This window comes from Pleurodeles waltl, chromosome 3_1 (assembly GCF_031143425.1).
Source record: "Pleurodeles waltl isolate 20211129_DDA chromosome 3_1, aPleWal1.hap1.20221129, whole genome shotgun sequence".
Taxonomy (NCBI): domain Eukaryota; kingdom Metazoa; phylum Chordata; class Amphibia; order Caudata; family Salamandridae; genus Pleurodeles; species Pleurodeles waltl.
In genome coordinates, this window is record NC_090440.1 from 1,651,445,381 (window position 1) to 1,651,465,424 (window position 20,044).

At 42.2% G+C, this 20,044-nt stretch overlaps 1 protein-coding gene across 1 annotated transcript in view; it reads right to left on the reverse strand.

Annotated features, from left to right (window-relative positions):
* Nucleotides 1-20,044, reverse strand: part of LOC138283610 (dynein axonemal heavy chain 11-like) — a 2,790,563-nt gene that overhangs the window by 2,058,214 nt on the left and 712,305 nt on the right. The window contains exons 23-24 of the mRNA XM_069221547.1: nt 9,280-9,396; nt 8,576-8,662 (exon numbers count right to left, since the gene is read on the reverse strand). Of these exons, the coding sequence (XP_069077648.1) occupies nt 8,576-8,662; nt 9,280-9,396 (204 nt within the window). The remainder of the gene's footprint in view (nt 1-8,575; nt 8,663-9,279; nt 9,397-20,044) is intronic.

Below are 20,044 nucleotides of genomic sequence, written 5' to 3' on the forward strand. Positions count from 1 at the left end.
TAACAGTGGTGTAAATATGGTGATTTAAAAATATCTACATCAAAAATATTGACTTGTAATTTAAAGCTCCAAAATACTGACTACAACAATATTGTGATCCAAAACATATATACTACATTAGTAAATATTCATGTCTAATCAGATATACAAGTTATTAAATTTTAAAGTAAAAATTTAGTATATTTTAAAAATGTATATTTTCATTAAAAAAATCTTTCAAACAATATACAAATCATTATTCTTCCAGATACATATCACAAACCTTATTAACAATAAATACAATCAATATTTTGAACCTTAATATACAAATTACATTATTTTAGAGACATATTGTTATGGTAAAACAAATAAAGCATATTGATTTAAAAAAAATAAACATCTGTGTAAACATTATTCAAGAAGGTTGTGCCTTCAGACATCCAGTGAGGCGAGTGCCATGTCTATAAGTAGAAACCATACATTACATCTATGATAAATTCCTTCAGCCAAGGGAAGACATGCACTCCAGTTAGCTGCAATACGCTGTATTATTGCAGTGCAGCAGACAAAATGTTAAAGCCATTAAGGCTGCTTCCTACCTTGTTCACAAAGTAAGCTTCATAGTATCTCCTTAGTTTCAAAAACTCCATGTTCAGTAAAAATATATAGAAAACAAGATGGAAAAATGCAGATAATCTACAGTAAATATATGTGGGTTATTCAAGAATCCTTCTACTGAAAAGGATAATACACACTGCTGAAAAACCTTTTTAAATCAAGTTTTCTAACTTTCACTGAACAACCCATAGTTGAAACTGAGAAGTGACTATGATGTTTACAATGTAAATAAGGCTGGAGAAAGTGGAAATGTATTAAGGTTTTGTTCACTGCACTGATATAAAGAAATACAATAGAGCAAACCATAGTGTATGCATTCCTCTAGCAAAAGGAATTTATTTAATAATATAAACACATATAACTATCAATAATTTTAATTAACAAAATATAAACATGTTATTCAATTATTGAAACATAAAAAATTTAAACAAAGGCTAATATTTTTACATTTGTTAAAAAACTAAAAATAGCTAATATTGTTAAACAAAAAATGTTTAAAAATAAAGAAATCAACATACAAACCTAAATTTAACATGCTGAAGATATGTAACAACAAATTCAAAAGTAAATATTATTTAGTTATCTAACTTCAATCCAAAATGCATATTAGAACACTAAAATATACAGGCCCATATTTATACTTTTTTAGCGCCGCACTTGCCCCGCTTTTTGACGCAAAAATGGTGCAAACTTACAAAATACAATTGTATTTTGCAAGTTTGCGCCGTTTTTGCGTAAAAAAATGACGCAAATGCGGCGCTAAAAAAGTATCAATATGGCTCACAATATTTAAAGTGTACTACTATGACTTCAATCCAACAAATATTAAGGAAAATACATAAATTTGTGGAGTGGGGCACAATTACTATTTTAACTCAAATCCAACAAATATTGGGGAAAATCCTTTTCTAGATCCAGTCCAACTAACAATGGGGTACATATATAAATTTGAGGGAGTGAAGGGGTAGATTTAATTTTCTAACACTATTCCAACTAACCTTGGGAAAACTGCTTCTATTTAGGGGTCAGAATAACTATCCTGGTGACAATCCAACAAACAATGGGGAAAGTGCATAGATATACTGGTGTCAGTTTTACTATTATAACTCCAGTCCAAGTAACATTATGGAAAGTTTATATATTTTTGGGTGGAGTCAAATTTGATATCCTAACTACCGCACAACAAATATTAAGGGAAGGTATTTTGAAAGGATCAAATTTACTATTCTAATTCCAGTTAAACTAACATTGTGTAAAGTGCATATTCTTGGGGAGGGGGTGATTTACCATTCTAACTCCAGATCAACAAACATTGGAGAAAGTGCATATATTTTGGGAAGTTGCTTGTGGAGTGAGGGGGAAAGGTTTACTATTCTAACTCAAAACGAACAATGAAGAAATCTTTATTTTTGGTGGCCAGATTTAAAGTTCTGAATCCAGTCCAGTGACTAAAGTGAAAAAAATGCATGTATTCGGGGGGGTTGTATTAATCATTCCAGATGCTGCATAATAAAGAATGGTGAAAGTGCATATGCTTAAGAGGAACAAAATTACTATTCTAACTGCAGTGCACATTAACATTGTGAAAAGTGCATGTATTTGGAGCGGGGTCATTTTTACTTTTTTAACTCCAGTCCAACTAACATTGGGGAAAGTGCATGTTTTTAGGTATGTCAAATTTACTAATCCAACTCCACTAGAACAAACATTGGAAAAATAGTGAACATTTTGGGGTGGTAAGACTTACTTTCTCAACTCCAGTTAATTAAACACTGATGAAAGAACATTTAAATTTGATCATGGGGTATAGAGTTACTATTTTACTGCAGTACAAAACTATCAGGGAAAGTTAATACATTTAGGGATTTTGATATCTTCATTCTACCAAACATTAGAGAAAGCTAATATACTTAGTAGAGGGATTAGATGTACTACTCTAACTCCAGTCCAACAAACACTGGTGAAAATGTGTATATTTGGAGTGGTCATAATTACTATTCTGACTCCAGTTCAACAAACATTGGAAAAATGCATGTACTTAATGGACTAGCTTTACTATTATACCTGCAGTCCAACTAACATTGCAGAAAGTGCATACATTTGGGCTAAGGGTCAGTTTTACTATTTTAACTTCAGTGCGACGAACTCTGGGGAAAGTGCATGCCTTTAGATGGAACTGATTTACTAATGTAACTGAAGGCCAGCAAATATTGGTAATAGTGCACATATAGGGGGCGATGGAATTGAGATTTAGGCCCATATTTATACTTTTTTAGTGCCACATTTGCGTTATTTTTTGACGCAAATGCGGTGCAAACGTACAAAATATAATTGTATTTTGTACGTTTGCGCCGCTTTTGTGTTAAAAAATGACGCAAATGCGGTGCTAAAAAAGTATTAATATGGGCCTTAGTATCCTAACTCCAGTCCAATAAACAATTGTCAACAACATATATGGACGGAGTTCCTTTTCTAACTCCACTCTAACAAACATAAAGAGAGTTTACATAGGGAGCTCAGAGCTGTTATTATAACTCCAGTCCACCAAACATTGTTAAGGTGAATATATTTAGAGGGTCAGATTTACTATTCTAACTCCTGTCCCAACAAAGATTGGGGTAAGTGCACATATTTGGAGGAGGTCAGATTTACTATTCCAGTCCCATCAAACACTGTGGACATCCCAATATTATTTTTAAAAAATTATAATATTTTAACATTAATTAGATAGGAAGAAAGTAATGATACATTTCTAAGTTATTTACAAATAATTATTATTTATTTTAAATATAAATTTACTCCAATAAGCTCCACAATGCAAAATGAGAATAACTCAAAAATAATTAAACAAGTAAATATATTACCAGTTGTTAAATAACATAATGCATATATTAATAGTTCAATATCAATTAATACAAATTTTAATAAAATACTACTCATCCAATGACTCAATAAACCCCACCACCTGAACATAAAATGAATTAAGAAAATGAGTGCATATGTAAACAAATGACAATTAAAAAAAACCATAATCAACACATTAATCAATTTATATTAATTACATAATTTGAAATAAACACCACAAATGCAGTACCCTAATAAAACCAACAACTCAAAATGAAATTTAATTAAATAACTTAAAAATAATAAAATTCATAAATCTTAAACAAAATATCAGTATAAAAATCAACATAATTACTAACATAATTAATAACAATTAAAATAATTTGAATTATACTACTACCCATCCAATCCCCATAAACATTCTGCAACCTATACGAAAATAATTGAACATTTAGACCAACTGTGGCAAATCAAACACATATCAACCACAGGATTTTTATTATTAGACAAAAGAATATGGTGAGGACATAGACACTTTTACATTTACACCTATCTTACATTAACTTTCTAGTTACTTTCTCTTGTGGTACACTTATCAATGGATATGGGTTTAAATTTGATGTGTCACAATTAGGTGTGATCATCATATTATAAGTCTTGTGAGTATGTACTACCACACATGTACTAAGTGCATTTGGTACTTTACTTCACTGTTCCTCTTTTCAAACACCCACATGATTGGTTGACCTTAATGAAGGATAATGATACAAATCAATAATATATTTTATACAAACATCTTGTATTACATTTATTCTAGCCCGGAAGAAGTTAATAGTAATAAAAACAAAGAGGAAACATGTATTAGCTACAGGACCTATGAAGTACTGCGGCATAATGAAGTTCAGAAGAGACGTAATTATTAATTTGACTGCTGTATTTTTTGAGTGCTTGAAGGCAAATCACTAAATGATATTGTTTATCAAACTTCTGTTTAGCTAAAAAAGAATATGACAGGTAGACCTAACAGAGGCTTAAGGACACTATTAAATAATAACCTTAACACAGTAAGTAAAAAAAACAAATTTTAGCCACTGTCTTGAAAATAACAAGCAGTTACTAATCAACATCTATGTATCATCAAATATGAATAAGAACAACAGACAGACTTCCAAACTCATAGATAAAATTGTTAAAATAACTGAGCTTTCTGCAAATTCTACTAAAATAATCACTGTTGACTTCTCTAAAAAATGTTTAACTACAAAAAAAAAAGACAATGACTCTCTTAATTATCCTTATAACATACCACAACCTGCTTTTTGCAAACGCAAAATAAAAACACCACGCAGGATTGTCAACAGAGAGCTCAGCACAATAGGCTGTAAGTGTCTAGATGGGACAGTACAGAATGACTCCCTGACACAGCACTATTTCACCCTGGCAGCAAATAAAACAGCCATTGATTATATGTTTGTGCAAGACCTGGAAATCTCCTTATTTAAGTATTTTAAATTATTATGTTGCTTGTGGATCGATCATAAGCCACAGAACATAAGTGTTGTATTGTTATATAAGTTGTTAAAGTTAAGTAAAACTCAGAAAAAACTCCTGTTATTTCCAAAAATAAATATTCTGGGATTGTAAACTACCTAAACGCATAAACAATCTTAAAGCTCTAGACTTTGTTACAGATTTTACATTGTATTGAAAGTTTCAATGAACAGCCAATGGACTCATAACTGGGAGTCTCTAAGAAAATGTTAAACGTTTTAGCATCCTGTGCAAAGACACAGGAAGACCAACAACCGAAAGAAAATTGCTTTAACCATATAATACAAACAGAAAAAAGATGCATAGTAGAACCATTTCAGAGAAAAAAGTACAATTTAAAAGGTAATTACAATAGAAGCATATTTACTATCTGAAAAGAAAAAGTCAATTTAGCCTGGACCGAGTCACAGCTTGGAATTATCCACAAGGACACCAGTGAAAAGAGGTCTATAATACGAGAAAGCAAAGGTGAGCATAAAAGAAGTGGAGACTACAATTTATCTTGGGATAAATAGGCAATGTGCATTACAGAAATCTATGGAAGCAGCAAAATTACACCAACAGTTGGAGATTATCACCAACCACCAGAATAATTTAGAATACTGCCAAAGGAAATAGCAAACTTAATTAAAAATAAAAGAATGTAATTGCTGCAATACAATTAAATCCTGATTGTTGGAGCCACATACAATTCTATGTAATACTGTATCAAACATGAGACAAGTCCCTCATACTTGGTAACGGTTGGATAATTCAACCAATACAAAGAAGTGACCCCTCCAGCAACTTCCTCATCGATAGTTCCCCTTGATGCAGAAGGAAACATTTTCGCCCAGCACCTACTAGGACATCTAGAAGACTGGGAGACCACAAATAACCTCATAAAAATTAATCAATCTGGATTTAGGAGGCTTTGTTCTATGACAGATAACACACTAGTGTTATCAATCCAGGAAAACAAAATGATAAAGAAAAGTTATAAAGATAAATTACTAATGTACTTCATAGACTTCTCCAATATGTTCAATTGGCTTAACAGAAATGTACCCTGGCAAAAACTCCAACAATGGGAAATAGATGAAAAACTTCTTAACCTAGTTGATGAACTGCACTCAGAAACAACAGACACAGGTGAAGCTATCAGGAGGAAATAACATAACATCTAAAATTCAAACTGAGAATGGTTTAAAATAAGGCTGCATCATAGCCCTGCTACTATTCTCCCTAAATATTGCAGCTCTTGAGAAAACCTAGAATCAAAGTGACGATGATGCTCCTCAACTAGGCTGGATTCTGCGCTCCTATTTAGCATATACAGATTGCCTTGTCATCCTTTAACAAAATCAAATTGGCCTACAAAGATAATTATGTTAGCTGCAAAAGTATATCAATCAGAACCATTTAATGCTAAATTACACCACAATTAAAATATTGATAATAGCAGCCTTTAGCCATAATGTACTGGTTCATAGACAGAGCAAAATTATTACAAACGCCAAGTTATACCTAGCTAGGAGTGGGAATGGCTAACAACTTACAGGGAACAAACACATTAGGTAAGCTAGAAAACAAATTAATGGAAACTATCTTGCCAAAAAATCAAAACTACCTCAATACTTCTGTACAGTAGTGTGGTGTTCTAACAACAAAAACTAAACAAATTGAAGAAGAAACATATGAAAAACATTCAGCCAGCGATCAAAAGAAAATCAGTCACAATACATGGCTGCATAAGCATTGTACTCAGTATAACCTTATTAACAGCTTTAAATTACATCAGTAAAATAAATAATAATTTTGATTGCATGAATTCCGATAAAGAAATGTTAAAAAGAATCTGAATAAAAAAGAAGTAACTCACTTCAGGAAATTTACTATACTTAAAAAGTCAGCACATAACTTCACTGTTTAATAAGTACCAGCTACCTCTTCTACTTGTTCGCTCCACTTGAACAAACAAGAAAGTAATGTCCAAATCACAACCTCAATTAGACAATATTACTTGAGGAAAAAATGAAAATGGCAAGAAAGTACGAAAATTGACAGTATCTAATTGACACCTATACTATGAAACAACAGACTTATCAGGACTCTGCTCTTCACTCACTAACGAAAAATACTTCCTTACATTCACATTATTATGCATACACATATTACAATTTCAAAATACACGGAGAAGAGACCAAAACAAAAAACTGTGTTGAATATGCAGTTCAACAGAAGAAACAATTGAGCACATCATTTGTTTATGTCCCAATTTTCTGACCTAAGGAAGAAGTAACAATTAGAGTAAGAAGTATTAAGGAGGCTGTACAATCCAGCAGCCTAAATTCTAACCAAATCGACTCTTTTCGACATTTTTAAAATTGTGTAGAGCAGATTAAAATAACTGTTTATTGTATTACCATTACATGTTGACATATCTGAGAATTAACCTATTGTTTATTTATGTATGATATGAGATGATTTTACTGTAAATGGTTTTCACTAACTTATACAATAAAGAATTTACGTACCTACCTACTGCTTGCAATTGTAAGTAATTCTAAGTAGGGATGGTTTAGGTTCCACGCTCATTTTTAATGAATTTAAATCCCCTTCCAGAACTGTGAGCGGGCCCAAAGTCCCTTCCATGATGAGTGGGATGATGAGTGGAAAATGAGCAAGAAATGCATGCAAAGTGGTAATGATCTATGTAATGAAGAATGGATATATTACCATTTGAGGGGCAAATAGATGTTACTCCTGGCAGAGGAACAAATATTTATGCACTATCCTTATTAAATAAAAGGTGTAAGTATAGACTGTACATTTAACCAGATGGGGGTCTGTTGGAACTGTTGACAAATAGCAGATGTTTACTTTTACCCAACTCCACTGCACTCAACTACTGACCACAAGAGGGTGAATTTGCAGATCCCCGCAGCGGCTGCTTTAGTCCACTGAGTCAGCAGCCCTGGCTACAACCTTACACAGGAGCAGTGGACACATCTTATTACCCTCTAATTTCAAGATGGTTTATAAATAAGTAAACAATGTGTTTTAGAATTACACAGTTTCATTTTAGTCCAGTTTGAAGAATGTATAATTAGAACAATCATACCTTTCAAAAAGTGCACGTGTCTCTACGGATATTGCAAGGATTATCACTCGAACTGTTCATAATACTGCAATTTTTGCTAATGAAATTAAGGTTTGTAATCAGTTTTGAATAAGCGTGCCAAAATGTGTTAATAGTCAGCTCGAAAATCGTTGGCAATGTTTTGGGAAGGATGAGAGGGCGTAGAGTGATGTCACTTAGAACACGCAAAATGACTGCAACTTTGCACTCCAATATAATTTACATAACGCTTTTATGCTGTCACCGCCTCTCGCCGCTGACCCAGAGACATCAGAGTCATTAGCTGTCCTTGCCGAATGAGAGTGCTCTTACTAAACAGTAGTGACAACGTACGAGTTAATTAATATCTGACACTTTATGGAAAATCAGAGATGCAGAAAATACGTAGGCTACCCGTTGTGACTGACCTCCCTGTGGCTATTGGTTAAGCCGTCACAAAACAAAGCAGAGGTTGTGTTTTACCTTATCCATGTGCTCATAAGGATCTTCTGCGTCAAATCGAAAGATGATGTCATTTTTAAAACGATTTCTGAACTCGTGCTGCTTCACCTGAAAAATACACACTTGATGAACACAGGCCCCCTGCTTTAAAACACTCAGAGACACACAGTGAGCACACCACACGCTTTTTTCATCAGCCAATAGGTGCACACTTCTCATCTGTAAAATTATTTATTTATACACTGAGCGTCATAAAGCGTCACAAGGCGCCGTGGCTCCTCATAGCGCCTATGAGAAGCACCTTTAATCATTCACACCGGAAAGCGTTTCGATTCAACTGCTCTCTTTTTTCCTTAGTTTTCGCTGAATCATAATCAGTTCCAAAGCAGCTCACGTTGACAGTAAGCACCGTGTGGGGAGGCACACAACATTTATACCATCCTTACTTGAGCTTAGAACAGTAGTGCTCGGTGTAAATTAAGATCAGATTAGCCATAATTGAAGATGGAGGAGCATGGAGGCCTCACTCCCTCTTTGGTGAAGTGGTCTTTTAAGTGATCAGATTCTCCCGGAATACATTAGCCAGAAACATTGAACTGTTATCTGTCGACAGGCTTTTTTCCCCTAAGAGTTTACAATTTCTCAGTTCACTGAACCTTACCTTCGGCTTGTTATCACAACAAAACGAGGAAATCATGCGGTTCAGTGCCCAGCGCTGATCTCACCTCGAAGAGTACACATTTTCTCCTGATAACAGACACTTCGTTGGCTTGCAGAGGTGCCACTTCATGCTTTACAGCGAAGGCAATCTTCTTCAGGTTCTTCCACTTTTCCGGTAATTCCTAACAACAACACAAACAGATATTGTTTCCTGATGGATACTTCAAACAGCTACTGTCATGTTACGTGTCTTGCCACCTTCACCATATCGGACATTAGTGAAGGGCACTCTGCTCTCCTGCAACATGAAACGTACCCGTACACAGCAAGACTCGCTAATAAATACAGATATATTAGCGTTTTCATTAAGACCTAATACCGTCTACACAGGGCAGCAATTAATTAGCGCACAAAGAGGTAAAGGACAATAACCGGCGTTAATGTCCAACAGCATGTGAGAAATAGGAGAAATAAGACTATTAGTAGTCACCTCTCGAAATCATTCCTCATAAAAACACAATTATGCGAGACGTAGAAGCTGAAGTGGAGAATACATCACAATGTATAGATACACTGTTAGTGCCAACTGCTCAGACTGAGGTGTGCGGCTTCTAATGTAACTAACAATGGTGAGGACCTCTCTTAGCCTTGGAGACAAAAGAAGGCCCAGGAGAACGGCACACAACATCATCGCAATAATCACCCACCATAAGCACAGCTGTTGATGACTAGGTGTTCCATTAGAGAATAAACAATTTCCCCGTCATGCTTATTTACAGAAATCATAAAAAAGAAGAAAATAAACATTTCTTATTATTTACATTACATGACATATTCAAATATTGACAATAATGTAATCATCAATTCACCCGTGTCTTTGGTTAGCCACCCCACTGGCTTTTACAGCGTCAGTTAATATCCTTGGGACCCAAACAAACTTCTGGGCCCAGGTGAAGTGTGGCACAATGGCAGACCCTGATGCAGAGATCTGGCTCAGACCAGGGTTCAATTCCTGCCTCAGTGGTCTTGGGCTCAATTCCCTTGGACCAGATAATTCTCGCCTCAGTGCCTAATCTAATTAATGATAGTTTACTTAATCTCCACAAACAGCGCTTGGATTAAGGCGAACTCATCTACTTCCGCAGCACCGGAGCCTGAACATGTAAGCTTAGTGTTCGGCCAACCATCCCATCAGCCACCCCAAAGGGGAATCCCCTGTTTGTAAGATGGGCCTGGGCAATAGGGTCATTCCATGGTCTTCTGGCACAAGCACCAACTCTCCACATTCATCAGAATAGACACATAGGAATACCCATAAAGACAGGCTCAATCAGTGTAGCAGCTTCCCCACCTTGAACACTGCTTTATCGCTGCCCTGTCTTGAGAAAAGATTTATATCTAGATCAATCCAGAATTCACCTGACTTTTGACTGTCTGATGCTAAGGTGTCTACTTGCTTTCTGGTCAACAATGACTCTACTGCCACCCCAGGACTGAGCAATTAACTGACTGTCTGGTCCCCCAAACCTCCTGTGGTACACACCCAGCAGCTTGCTACTCCTCAATGCTTAAAAATGACACACCACAAAACAATGAAAGTGTCAATGAACAACTCTTTGCCCTGAGTTGGCAGGTGAATGCCATTCTGTGAAAGTAGGCCTCATCACTAAGGCAACCATGGGGGATCATTTTCAATCTTGCTGTGTTCAGCAATCTCTCCAGACCACTATTAAGATATCTGACTTATTAAGAATGACCTCTGGAAGTAGCACAAACTCTTGACACCCACCAGGGAATGAGAAGAGACTATGGAATTACTGCTCTGAGGAACCTTCTTGCTAATCAAGAAATCTCAACCATCAATGCCTTGCCCCCGCCCAATGTGCACCAAGTTATTAACACCAACATGAAGAATGATGAGCATAGGTGGCCTGTCCGCTACTTCCTCAGGGAGTTAATGCAGATCACCCTGCTGCCGACCATCAATCCCTGCCTCAGGGACCTCCAAGACCACCTCCACCACTTGTCTGTGATACTGTCCTTGGTAGAATGACACTCTGTCCTCACGAATGAATGGCAGCATATCCACACACTGGCCAGAGCTACATGACCTAATGCAAATAGTCAAGGGGGGTAAATATGTAGCATTAGAATACTGGCCCTGCTGACCCTAGCCATGCCCTAGATTATGTTGAGGTGACTGTAGCGTTTATAGTAGTCAGACCTCAATCACCCTATTGACGTTATTGTCTCAACACTGAGTGCAAGTCAAGAAAAGTGACATTCCTCACCACAACCAAAACAAACCATTGTTGTGGCCATTGCTGTGTACACCATCTGGAACATAACATAGCACCAAAACACACACTACCCACTGCATCTGTAAACAGGCTGAATTTCTGACTGAACTGTGCCTAACCAGACTGCAACCTAGATCCATTAAAACAAATCTGAGAATGGCTGCCAAATCCTCATGCCATGTTTCAGTTCTGTTGATAACTGCGGTCTATGTTTTTCCTTTAAGGCTGGACATTGCCTCTTTGATGGATCTGGAAAAGTGGTGGCCTATCAGAATGACTTGCAGGGCAAAGTTAACCCACCAAAACCTGGAGCGGACTCTGCACACCTCCAAAGAGGTTGTCAGTGAATCCTTGAATGCCCAAACGTCCGTCTGTGATAACCTACATTTCCCTTTTACTGAATCAATCTCGATCCTCAGAAAAACTAGGGTCATGACCGAGCCCTCTGTTTCCTCCTCCACTAACAAGACACAAAAACCTTCCATAACCCTGATGAGGAGCAATAGAGTATCAGCACATCGAACACATCATTTTGGATCCAAAAATGAGAAATCCCCAAGGTAGTGAACAACTAATTTTGTACCTGAAAGCTGACACACAACCCACTCAAGAAAGAGCTTAAATGTGCAAAGTAGCCACGTGACACCAAACACCTCATGGGGATGCCTTTATTGAAAAAATAAAGTTCCTTTATATTAAAAACCCAGGATGTAAAAGTCATCTGAGTGCACTGGGAAAAGATGAAATGCTGACTCAAGGTTAGCCTTAGTCATGATAGCACTCAACCCCAAGAACCTCAATTTGTCTAGCTCCCCTTCAAGCAAAGTTCTGGGTTGATTGCTTCACGTCCTGACCGCCCCCTTCCAGGGGGCAGATAGCTTGTGTATGCGTCTGACTCACCTGGGTCTTTTTTGGGAACCAATCCTAATGATAAGTGTAGGAAAGTCCTCCTTTTTGCCCTGGTCACCCACACACTTTTTGGACAGGTACTGGGGGCCAGTGCTCTGTGTAAAGTGGATATGCAAATTAGGCTAATTTTAATTGGCTAAGTTAACCTACCTATAAGTCCCTAGTATATGGTAGGGCATGTACGTTTAGGGACCACAGCATAGGTAGTGCACCCATAGGTGCACTGCTTAGGTGCTCAGTGTCATTTTAAAGGCAGGCCTGCCTTGCTGGCTGCTTTTAAATTAAAGTTATATGCAAATTCGACTTTGGAATTAAAAGTAGTTCCAAAGTCTTAAACTACCTTATTTTTACACATAAGTCGCCCCTAAGGTGTGCCCTATGTGCCCCTAGGGCTGGGTGCCATGTAACTATAAGCAGGGACCTTATAAAAATAGTTTCATAAGCCCTGGTGAGGTAAAAACAGCCAAATTTGTTTTTCCCTCATTGTAGTAAATGGCATACATAGGCTAGAATGGGTAGACTTTATTAAAAAATTTAAAGTCCCCTTAAATGATGGATACCAAGAGTTTGGTATCAAATTAATTGTTATAATAAATCCTACAACTTCCAGTTGTTGGATTTAATATAACTTGTTCAGGTAAAGAGTTTTAAACTTCACCTGAAAAGTTGCCAATTTCAGCCCGCATTGTTTTTGCTGCTGTGCCCTGATTGGCCAGCCTCTGGCAGCCAGGCCAGGCTGCCTTGATGAGGTGTGAAGTGGCCTGGTTTCACACAAAGAGATGTGCCTGTGGGAGGGAATTTCCCCTCAGCAGATGGTGAGGCAGGAAGGGGGAGGGCTGCCAAACTGGTCTTCAAAGGCAGAGAAGGACATTTGGAACAACCCAGCAACACCCCCACTTCCTGCAACCCCAGACAACTAGGTGCCCCCTTGATTAGATTAGGAGAGGGCAGGAGAGTGGTGTGTTTATGATTTTTAGCCACACCAGTGGGTGGGCTCAGCCAGATGTAACCTCCAAAAATCAGATTCAGCCATGATGGATTTTTGAAGAATGTTGCATACTGGGATTGATTCTTCCCACACTTCCCAGGAAGTGGTCATCACATGGGGAAGGACCCTGCACCTGATTGGAGAATCAGGACCCCCCTGTTTTTCACCCAGGAACAAGGATAAAACTGGCAGACCTGCACCCACACCTCATATCTTCATCAGATTCCAACAAGGAAGAACCAAAGGAGAAGAAGGACTGCCCTGCTGGACCCCTGGCCTGCACCCGGAACCTGCACTCAGAAGGACTGCACCAACTGCACACTTGGGCTTCACCACAAGAAGGACTTTGCCTGGCTCCAACTGGTTCAAGGAGGGACTCCCTGTTTGCTACAGGTGAAAAATTGCTAACCAGAGTCCCCTGCACCAACTCCTGAAGAAATCAACCAGCTGACCACTGCCCAGTTGCCAAAAAGGAAGCAGACAATATAATTATATTACACCTAGGTCCGTCTTCAGCTTTGCTCTGTGGCTATTTGGGAAAGGGATGCCTCCGGATTGAAGTGTGATGGGGCTGTTTCCTGTCTGGGTGGAAGGGCATACGTAAAGCGCAATGAAGACAATGGGCCCGAGTCACAAAGGTAAACTCAAACTTTTAGTCCACGTTTAGACCAAAAGAATAAGGCTCTCATTATGACATTGGCGGTAAGTCCTGCTACCGCCATGCTGACTGCCGCCAACATACCGCCGGTGCGTCGGATTACCGCTACCCATATTATCACACACACACACATAGCAATCCGTCACTATGCAGCCACACACACAAGTCCGCCAGCCCAAAGGTCAGTGATAAACTGGCAGTACCGAAACCCACACCGTTTTGCCAACAGAACTACACCCACAGAATTATGACCAACAAATCTCCACAGCAGACATTCAAATGCGGTAAACCATTAGTGGTACATACCACCACGCTCCAATTACACATAAACATACAAAACAACACTGCATTGGACAATGCAAACTACACACACCTGACACACATACACATACACACACCACACCCACACAACTATAAAACACACACCCACAATACCCACAACCCTTTACGAATAACAAAAATTGCCAACTGAGAGGGAGAGACACCAAGAGCACCCACAGAACCAGAGCCACATAACACCATCACCCATACACCATCCACATACCTTACAGCACACACCCAAACACATCACCCCACTCACCCTCACACACACACCACTCACACCACACCCATGGCACCACAAAGACACCCTAAGTTCTCAGAGGAGGAGCTAAGGGTCATGGTGGAGGAAATCATCCGGATAGAGCCACAGCTATTCGGATCACAGGTGCAGCAGACATCCATTGCTAGGAAGATGGAGCTATGGCGGAGAATCATAGACAGGGTCAACGCCGTGGAACAGCACCCCAGAACAAGGGACGACATCAGGAAGAGGTGGAACGACCTACGGGGAAGGTACGTTCTGTAGTAGCAAGACACCAGATAGCAGTACAGAGGACTGATGGTGGACCTCCATCTCCTCCCCCACAACTAACAACATGGGAGGAGCAAGTCTTGGCAATACTGCATCCTGAGGGCCTGGCAGGAGTAGCATGCACACTAGAGACAATCACCTAGCCCACAAAATGACTACTCACACAAGTCAAAGCTGACAGGGCAATCACAACCATAGAGGGCAACACACCCATGCACAAGATGTCACATGCAGAAACAATAACACTGCATTTACATCCCCACAGGTCCCCCACCCAACATCACCGGAGAGGAGGTGCCAGCAACATCCAGTCCCCCCACAGAGAGGCCCACAGTGATGACAGCAGCTCTGGACGCCTGGATCTGGATGGCCAACCTGGCCCACCAGGGATCTCCGGACAGTCGGTTACCCAGGCACAGTCCCATACCACCACAGAGCCTCCCCCCTCAGGAAACACCACTACGGCACCCACCCAGCGGGCCCATACCTCTTTCCCCAGGACACATCAATCAGCAGTGTGTCCACCACTACAGGGACCCCAGGCAACCCCACAAACACAGGACAATCAGGGACCTGGGGTCAGCGTCAGTGGGCACATGGTTCAGGGGACAGAGGCACAGGACAACAGGGAAGCTGGGAGACCTGCTGTGCAACAGGGGGAGGACAGGCCCATGGAACCGACTCTCCAGGAAGCACTCACCAACATCCTGGGAGCATACCACCATTACCAGGAGACGATGGGCTAGATACTGGACAAGTTGCAGGAGACCCAGCAGCTGCAGGAGGGACAGTGCCTGGGGATCAGGGAGGACCTGAAGGACATTAACACCACCCTGGTCACCTTTGCAGGGGTGCTGGCAGACATGGCCAACACCATGAGGAAGGCAGTGGCACACCACCGGGCCCCTGACACTAGCCACACCGTTGAACAGCCCTCCACCTCCGCTGCCGCTAGTGAACAGGAGGCTCCACCACAGGAACAACAGGCCACTAGCACCCCTCCCCCTGCAGAAGGAGAACCATCCCGCAAACGGTCCCTGCGATCCAGACAGAAGCCAGAGAACATTGACAAGACCCCTACCAGGGAATGAGACTATCCTGATTGTCACCCTTGCATCCCACTCGGTCACCCTGTCCACGTTGAACTGCCATTGCTCCACTTCCTATGCCCCCTTGAACAATGCACTTGTGCTACAAATAGACTGGACTCTAACCTGGACTTTCCTCCATCATCCCCCCAGCCCATTGCACTTCCCCCTTTTTGTCAGAGCACTGCAATAAACACACTTTGAAAAAATACAAGTATGGAGTATGTCAAATGATTTCAGTATGTATTCGTTTAACAAGGTTTAAACACTGCAAAACAACTGTACAGGAATGTATACATAGGAATGGCCTGTAGTAGGCTGCAGTCAACACACCATGTGCCAGAGTGGGGCACAGATATATGAAAATAGAGATGCCAAAGGGTACACTAAGTGGCCATAGAATTGGGAGAATCTGCCTGCCATGTACAATGTCCAACACAAAACTGCAATGTAAAGTGAGGTTACAGTGTCTTACCTGTGTTCACTGGAAGTACTTTTGTATTGTTGCTGTTCTGTTGTCCTCATCCTCATCCTCTGCCTCCTCATCTTCACTGTCCACAGGGTCCACTGCTGCCACACGCCCATCTCCAGCCTCATCCTCCTGAAGAAAAGGCACCTGGTGTCTCAAGGCAAGGTTATGCAACATGCAGCATGCCACGATTATCTGGCAAACCTTCTTGGGTGAGTAGTACAGGGATCCACCAGTTAGATGGAGGCAACAAAACCTGGCCTTCAGGAGGCCATAGGTCCTCTCGATAATCCTTCACGTCTGCCCATGTGCCTCATTGTAACGTTCCTCTGCCCTTGTCCTGGGATTCCTCACTGGGGTCAGTAGCCATGAGAGGTTGGGGTAACCAGAGTCACCTGCAAATATCGAGGGACACCGGTTAGACACACACACTAACCATTATGGCCAACACCATACCCATACACTAACATCCACTGGGTGGGAACCAGGGCTCACCTATTAGCCACGCCCGGTGCCTCTGGAGTTGAGCCATCACATTTGGGATGCTGCTATTCTTCAGGATAAAGGCATCATGCACAGACCCAGGATACTTCGCATTGACATGGGAGATGTACTGGTCTGCCAGACACACTATCTGCACATTCATAGAGTGAAAGCTCTTTCTGTTTCTGAACACCTGTTCATTTCTCCAGGGGGGGAATGTAATATGTGTACCATCAACAGCCCCAATAATGTTGGGGGTATGTCCCATTGCATTGAAGTCAGCTTTCACTGTGGCCAAATCCTCCACCTGGGGGAAAACGATGTAGCTGTGCATGTGTTTAATCAGGGCTCTGGTCAGCACTATTGAGAACATTGGCTGTGACATGTCACTTGGAAGAAGCCAGTTGCCAAGAAATGGAGCACAGATAGGACTTGGACAAGAGGGGGGATCTCGGTGGGGTGACGGATAGCAGATATCAGGTCGGGTTCCAGTTGGGCACACAGCTCTGTGAATGTGGCCTGGTCCAGTCTATAGGTGGGGATAATGTGCCTGTCCTCCATTGTTGCCAAGTCCACCAGGGGTCTGTACACGGGGGGATGTCTCCATCTCCTATTCATCCGCAGCGGTTGTAATCTAGGGGGCAAAACAGGGAGCAGCTGGTCAGTATTCCATATTTACAAACACTACACTGCATTGCATGTTGTGACTGGAACAGTATATTGTTGGATAGGCCCAAATGGTGCCTATGTGTACTGTGACGCAGTTAGGTGCCATGGCCTGACCCCCCCTGAAATGGCATCCGCCTGTCCTGTATGGAGGGACATGTGGAAATGAGGTAATTCCGCGAGTACCACCGTGCAACTCCTCATTGGTTGTCATTGGGCCCTATGGGTTCCAGTGGCCTATGGTGATGTACGCCTGCGGTGACAGTACGTACCGCTGCAGATGTGACTGCCATTTTCTATCTGTTCACTCACTTGCTACCTGATCTTCAACAGGAGAGGACCTAAACTGCAAGTGGTGCTGTGACCTGTGTCTGGAACCAACCATGGCTCGAGTCACTGGGGAAAGGGCCCCTGCCTTCACCGCTGCAGAGTTGGAGAGACTGGTGGATGGGGTCCTACCCCAGTACCGAATGCTGTACGGGCCTCCAGACCAACAGGTGAGTACAATGTGAGCACGATGCATGGGGCATGAATGCATGGAGTGCTGTGTGTGAGGGCCTCGTGTTGGGGGGGGGTTCATGGGAGGGTCCTGGGCTGTGTGCTGCATGTATGGAGGGCAATGTCTGTGCATAAGGGGATGTGAAGGCTATGGTGGGCCATGAGTGTAACAGGCCGGACGGTCTGACTAATACCTTTTTCCATGTGTATTTTTCTGCAGGTCAGCGCCCATCAGAAAAAGGGTATATGGCTTGCCATCGCCAAGGATGTGCGGACCCTGGGGGTCTATGGCAGGCAGAGCACCCACTGTCGCAAATGGTGGGAGGACCTGAGATGCTGGGCAAGGAAGACGGTGGAGGCCCAGCTGGGAATGGCCTCCCAACGAGGAAGGGGTGCCCGTCAAACCTTGACCCCCCCTGATGGCCCACATACTGGCGGTGGCCTATCCGGAGCTGGATGGGCGCTTGAGGGCATCACAGTAGCCACAAGGGAGTGAGTACAGTTTCTCAATATACTACTTGCGCATGGGGGAGTGGTCTCTGGGTGGGGGATGTGGGCCTGTGGGAGCCCTTAGGCCAGGCCACGCATTGCAGGGTAGCTCCCATGTTGGGCAGGGTCTGATGTATACCACCTCATACCAAGCTAGTAGGCATCCACTACTGGGCAGGGGTCTGTGGGTCTCAGGTATGCTGCTATTGGCGTTAGGTATTCCTGTCCTTGGCCTGGTGACTAGCATTGTGACTGTTAGTGCATTGCCAATTGAGTAGGGCTGTTCCTTGTGTGTGTGTGTGTGTGGTGTACGCCAACGGTGGTGTTGGAGCAGCCATTGACCAAGTGTATCATTTGTCTCTTCCCCCCCTTTTTGTTTTGTCACCCTGTCCTTATGTGCATTAACATCATCTGGTGGAGGAGCAGAGGCACCGGCGACGGAGGGAGCTGCATCCCAGATGGCCCTGGAGGCCGAATCCACCAACGGTGAGGGCACCAGTGGGACGGAGTGCGAGAGGAGCACCACAGCTGAGACAGGAGGGGACAGTTCAGACAGTGATTCCTCCTGTGATGGAAGCTGGTGACTAGCATTGTGACTGGTAGTGCATTGCCTATGGCTGTTCCCTATGTGTGCGTGTGTTGTGTACACCAACGGTGATGTTGGTGCCGCCATTGACCAAGTGTATCCTTTGTCTCCTCCCCCCCTTTTTGTTTTGTCACCCTGTCCTTATGTACATTAGCATCATCGGGCGGAGGAGCAGAGGCTCCGGCGACGGAAGGAGCTGCATCCCACAGGACCGAGGAGGGCACCAGTGGGACGGAGGGCGAAGGGAGCACCACAGCGGAGACTGGAAGGGACAGTTTGGACACGGATAACTCCTCTGATGGAAGCTCCCTGGTGGTGGCGGACACCTCTGTGCCCACCCCAGCTACAGGTACAGCTGCCACCCCCGTACCAGCACCGCCCTCCCAGCAGCTCCTCAGCGAGTTTCCCGTGCCCGCTCACCCTGGAGGGTGGGCATCTCCTTCACCCCAGGCACCTCAGCCCCTGCCCCTGTTGGCCCTGCTGCCCTGAGTTAGGAGACTATTGACCTCCTGCGATCCATCTCTGTTGGGCAGTCAACCATAGTGAATGCCATCCAGGGGCTGGCAGACCATTTTCAACAAACAAATGCATTCCTGGAGGGCATTCACTCTGGCATGGCGGCCCAACAGAGATCAATCCAGGCTCTGGCCTCCTATCTGATGGAAGCCATTGTCCCTGTTTCCACCCTCCCCACTCCAACTTCCTCTGTCCAGTCCCATTCCCCTCAACCCCAACCTATCCCAAGCACACAGGCAGACCAGCATGCACACAAAACAACACACAGGAGTGTCTCCAGCAAACACAAGCACCACACATCATCCCACAGGCACTCACACAAACACG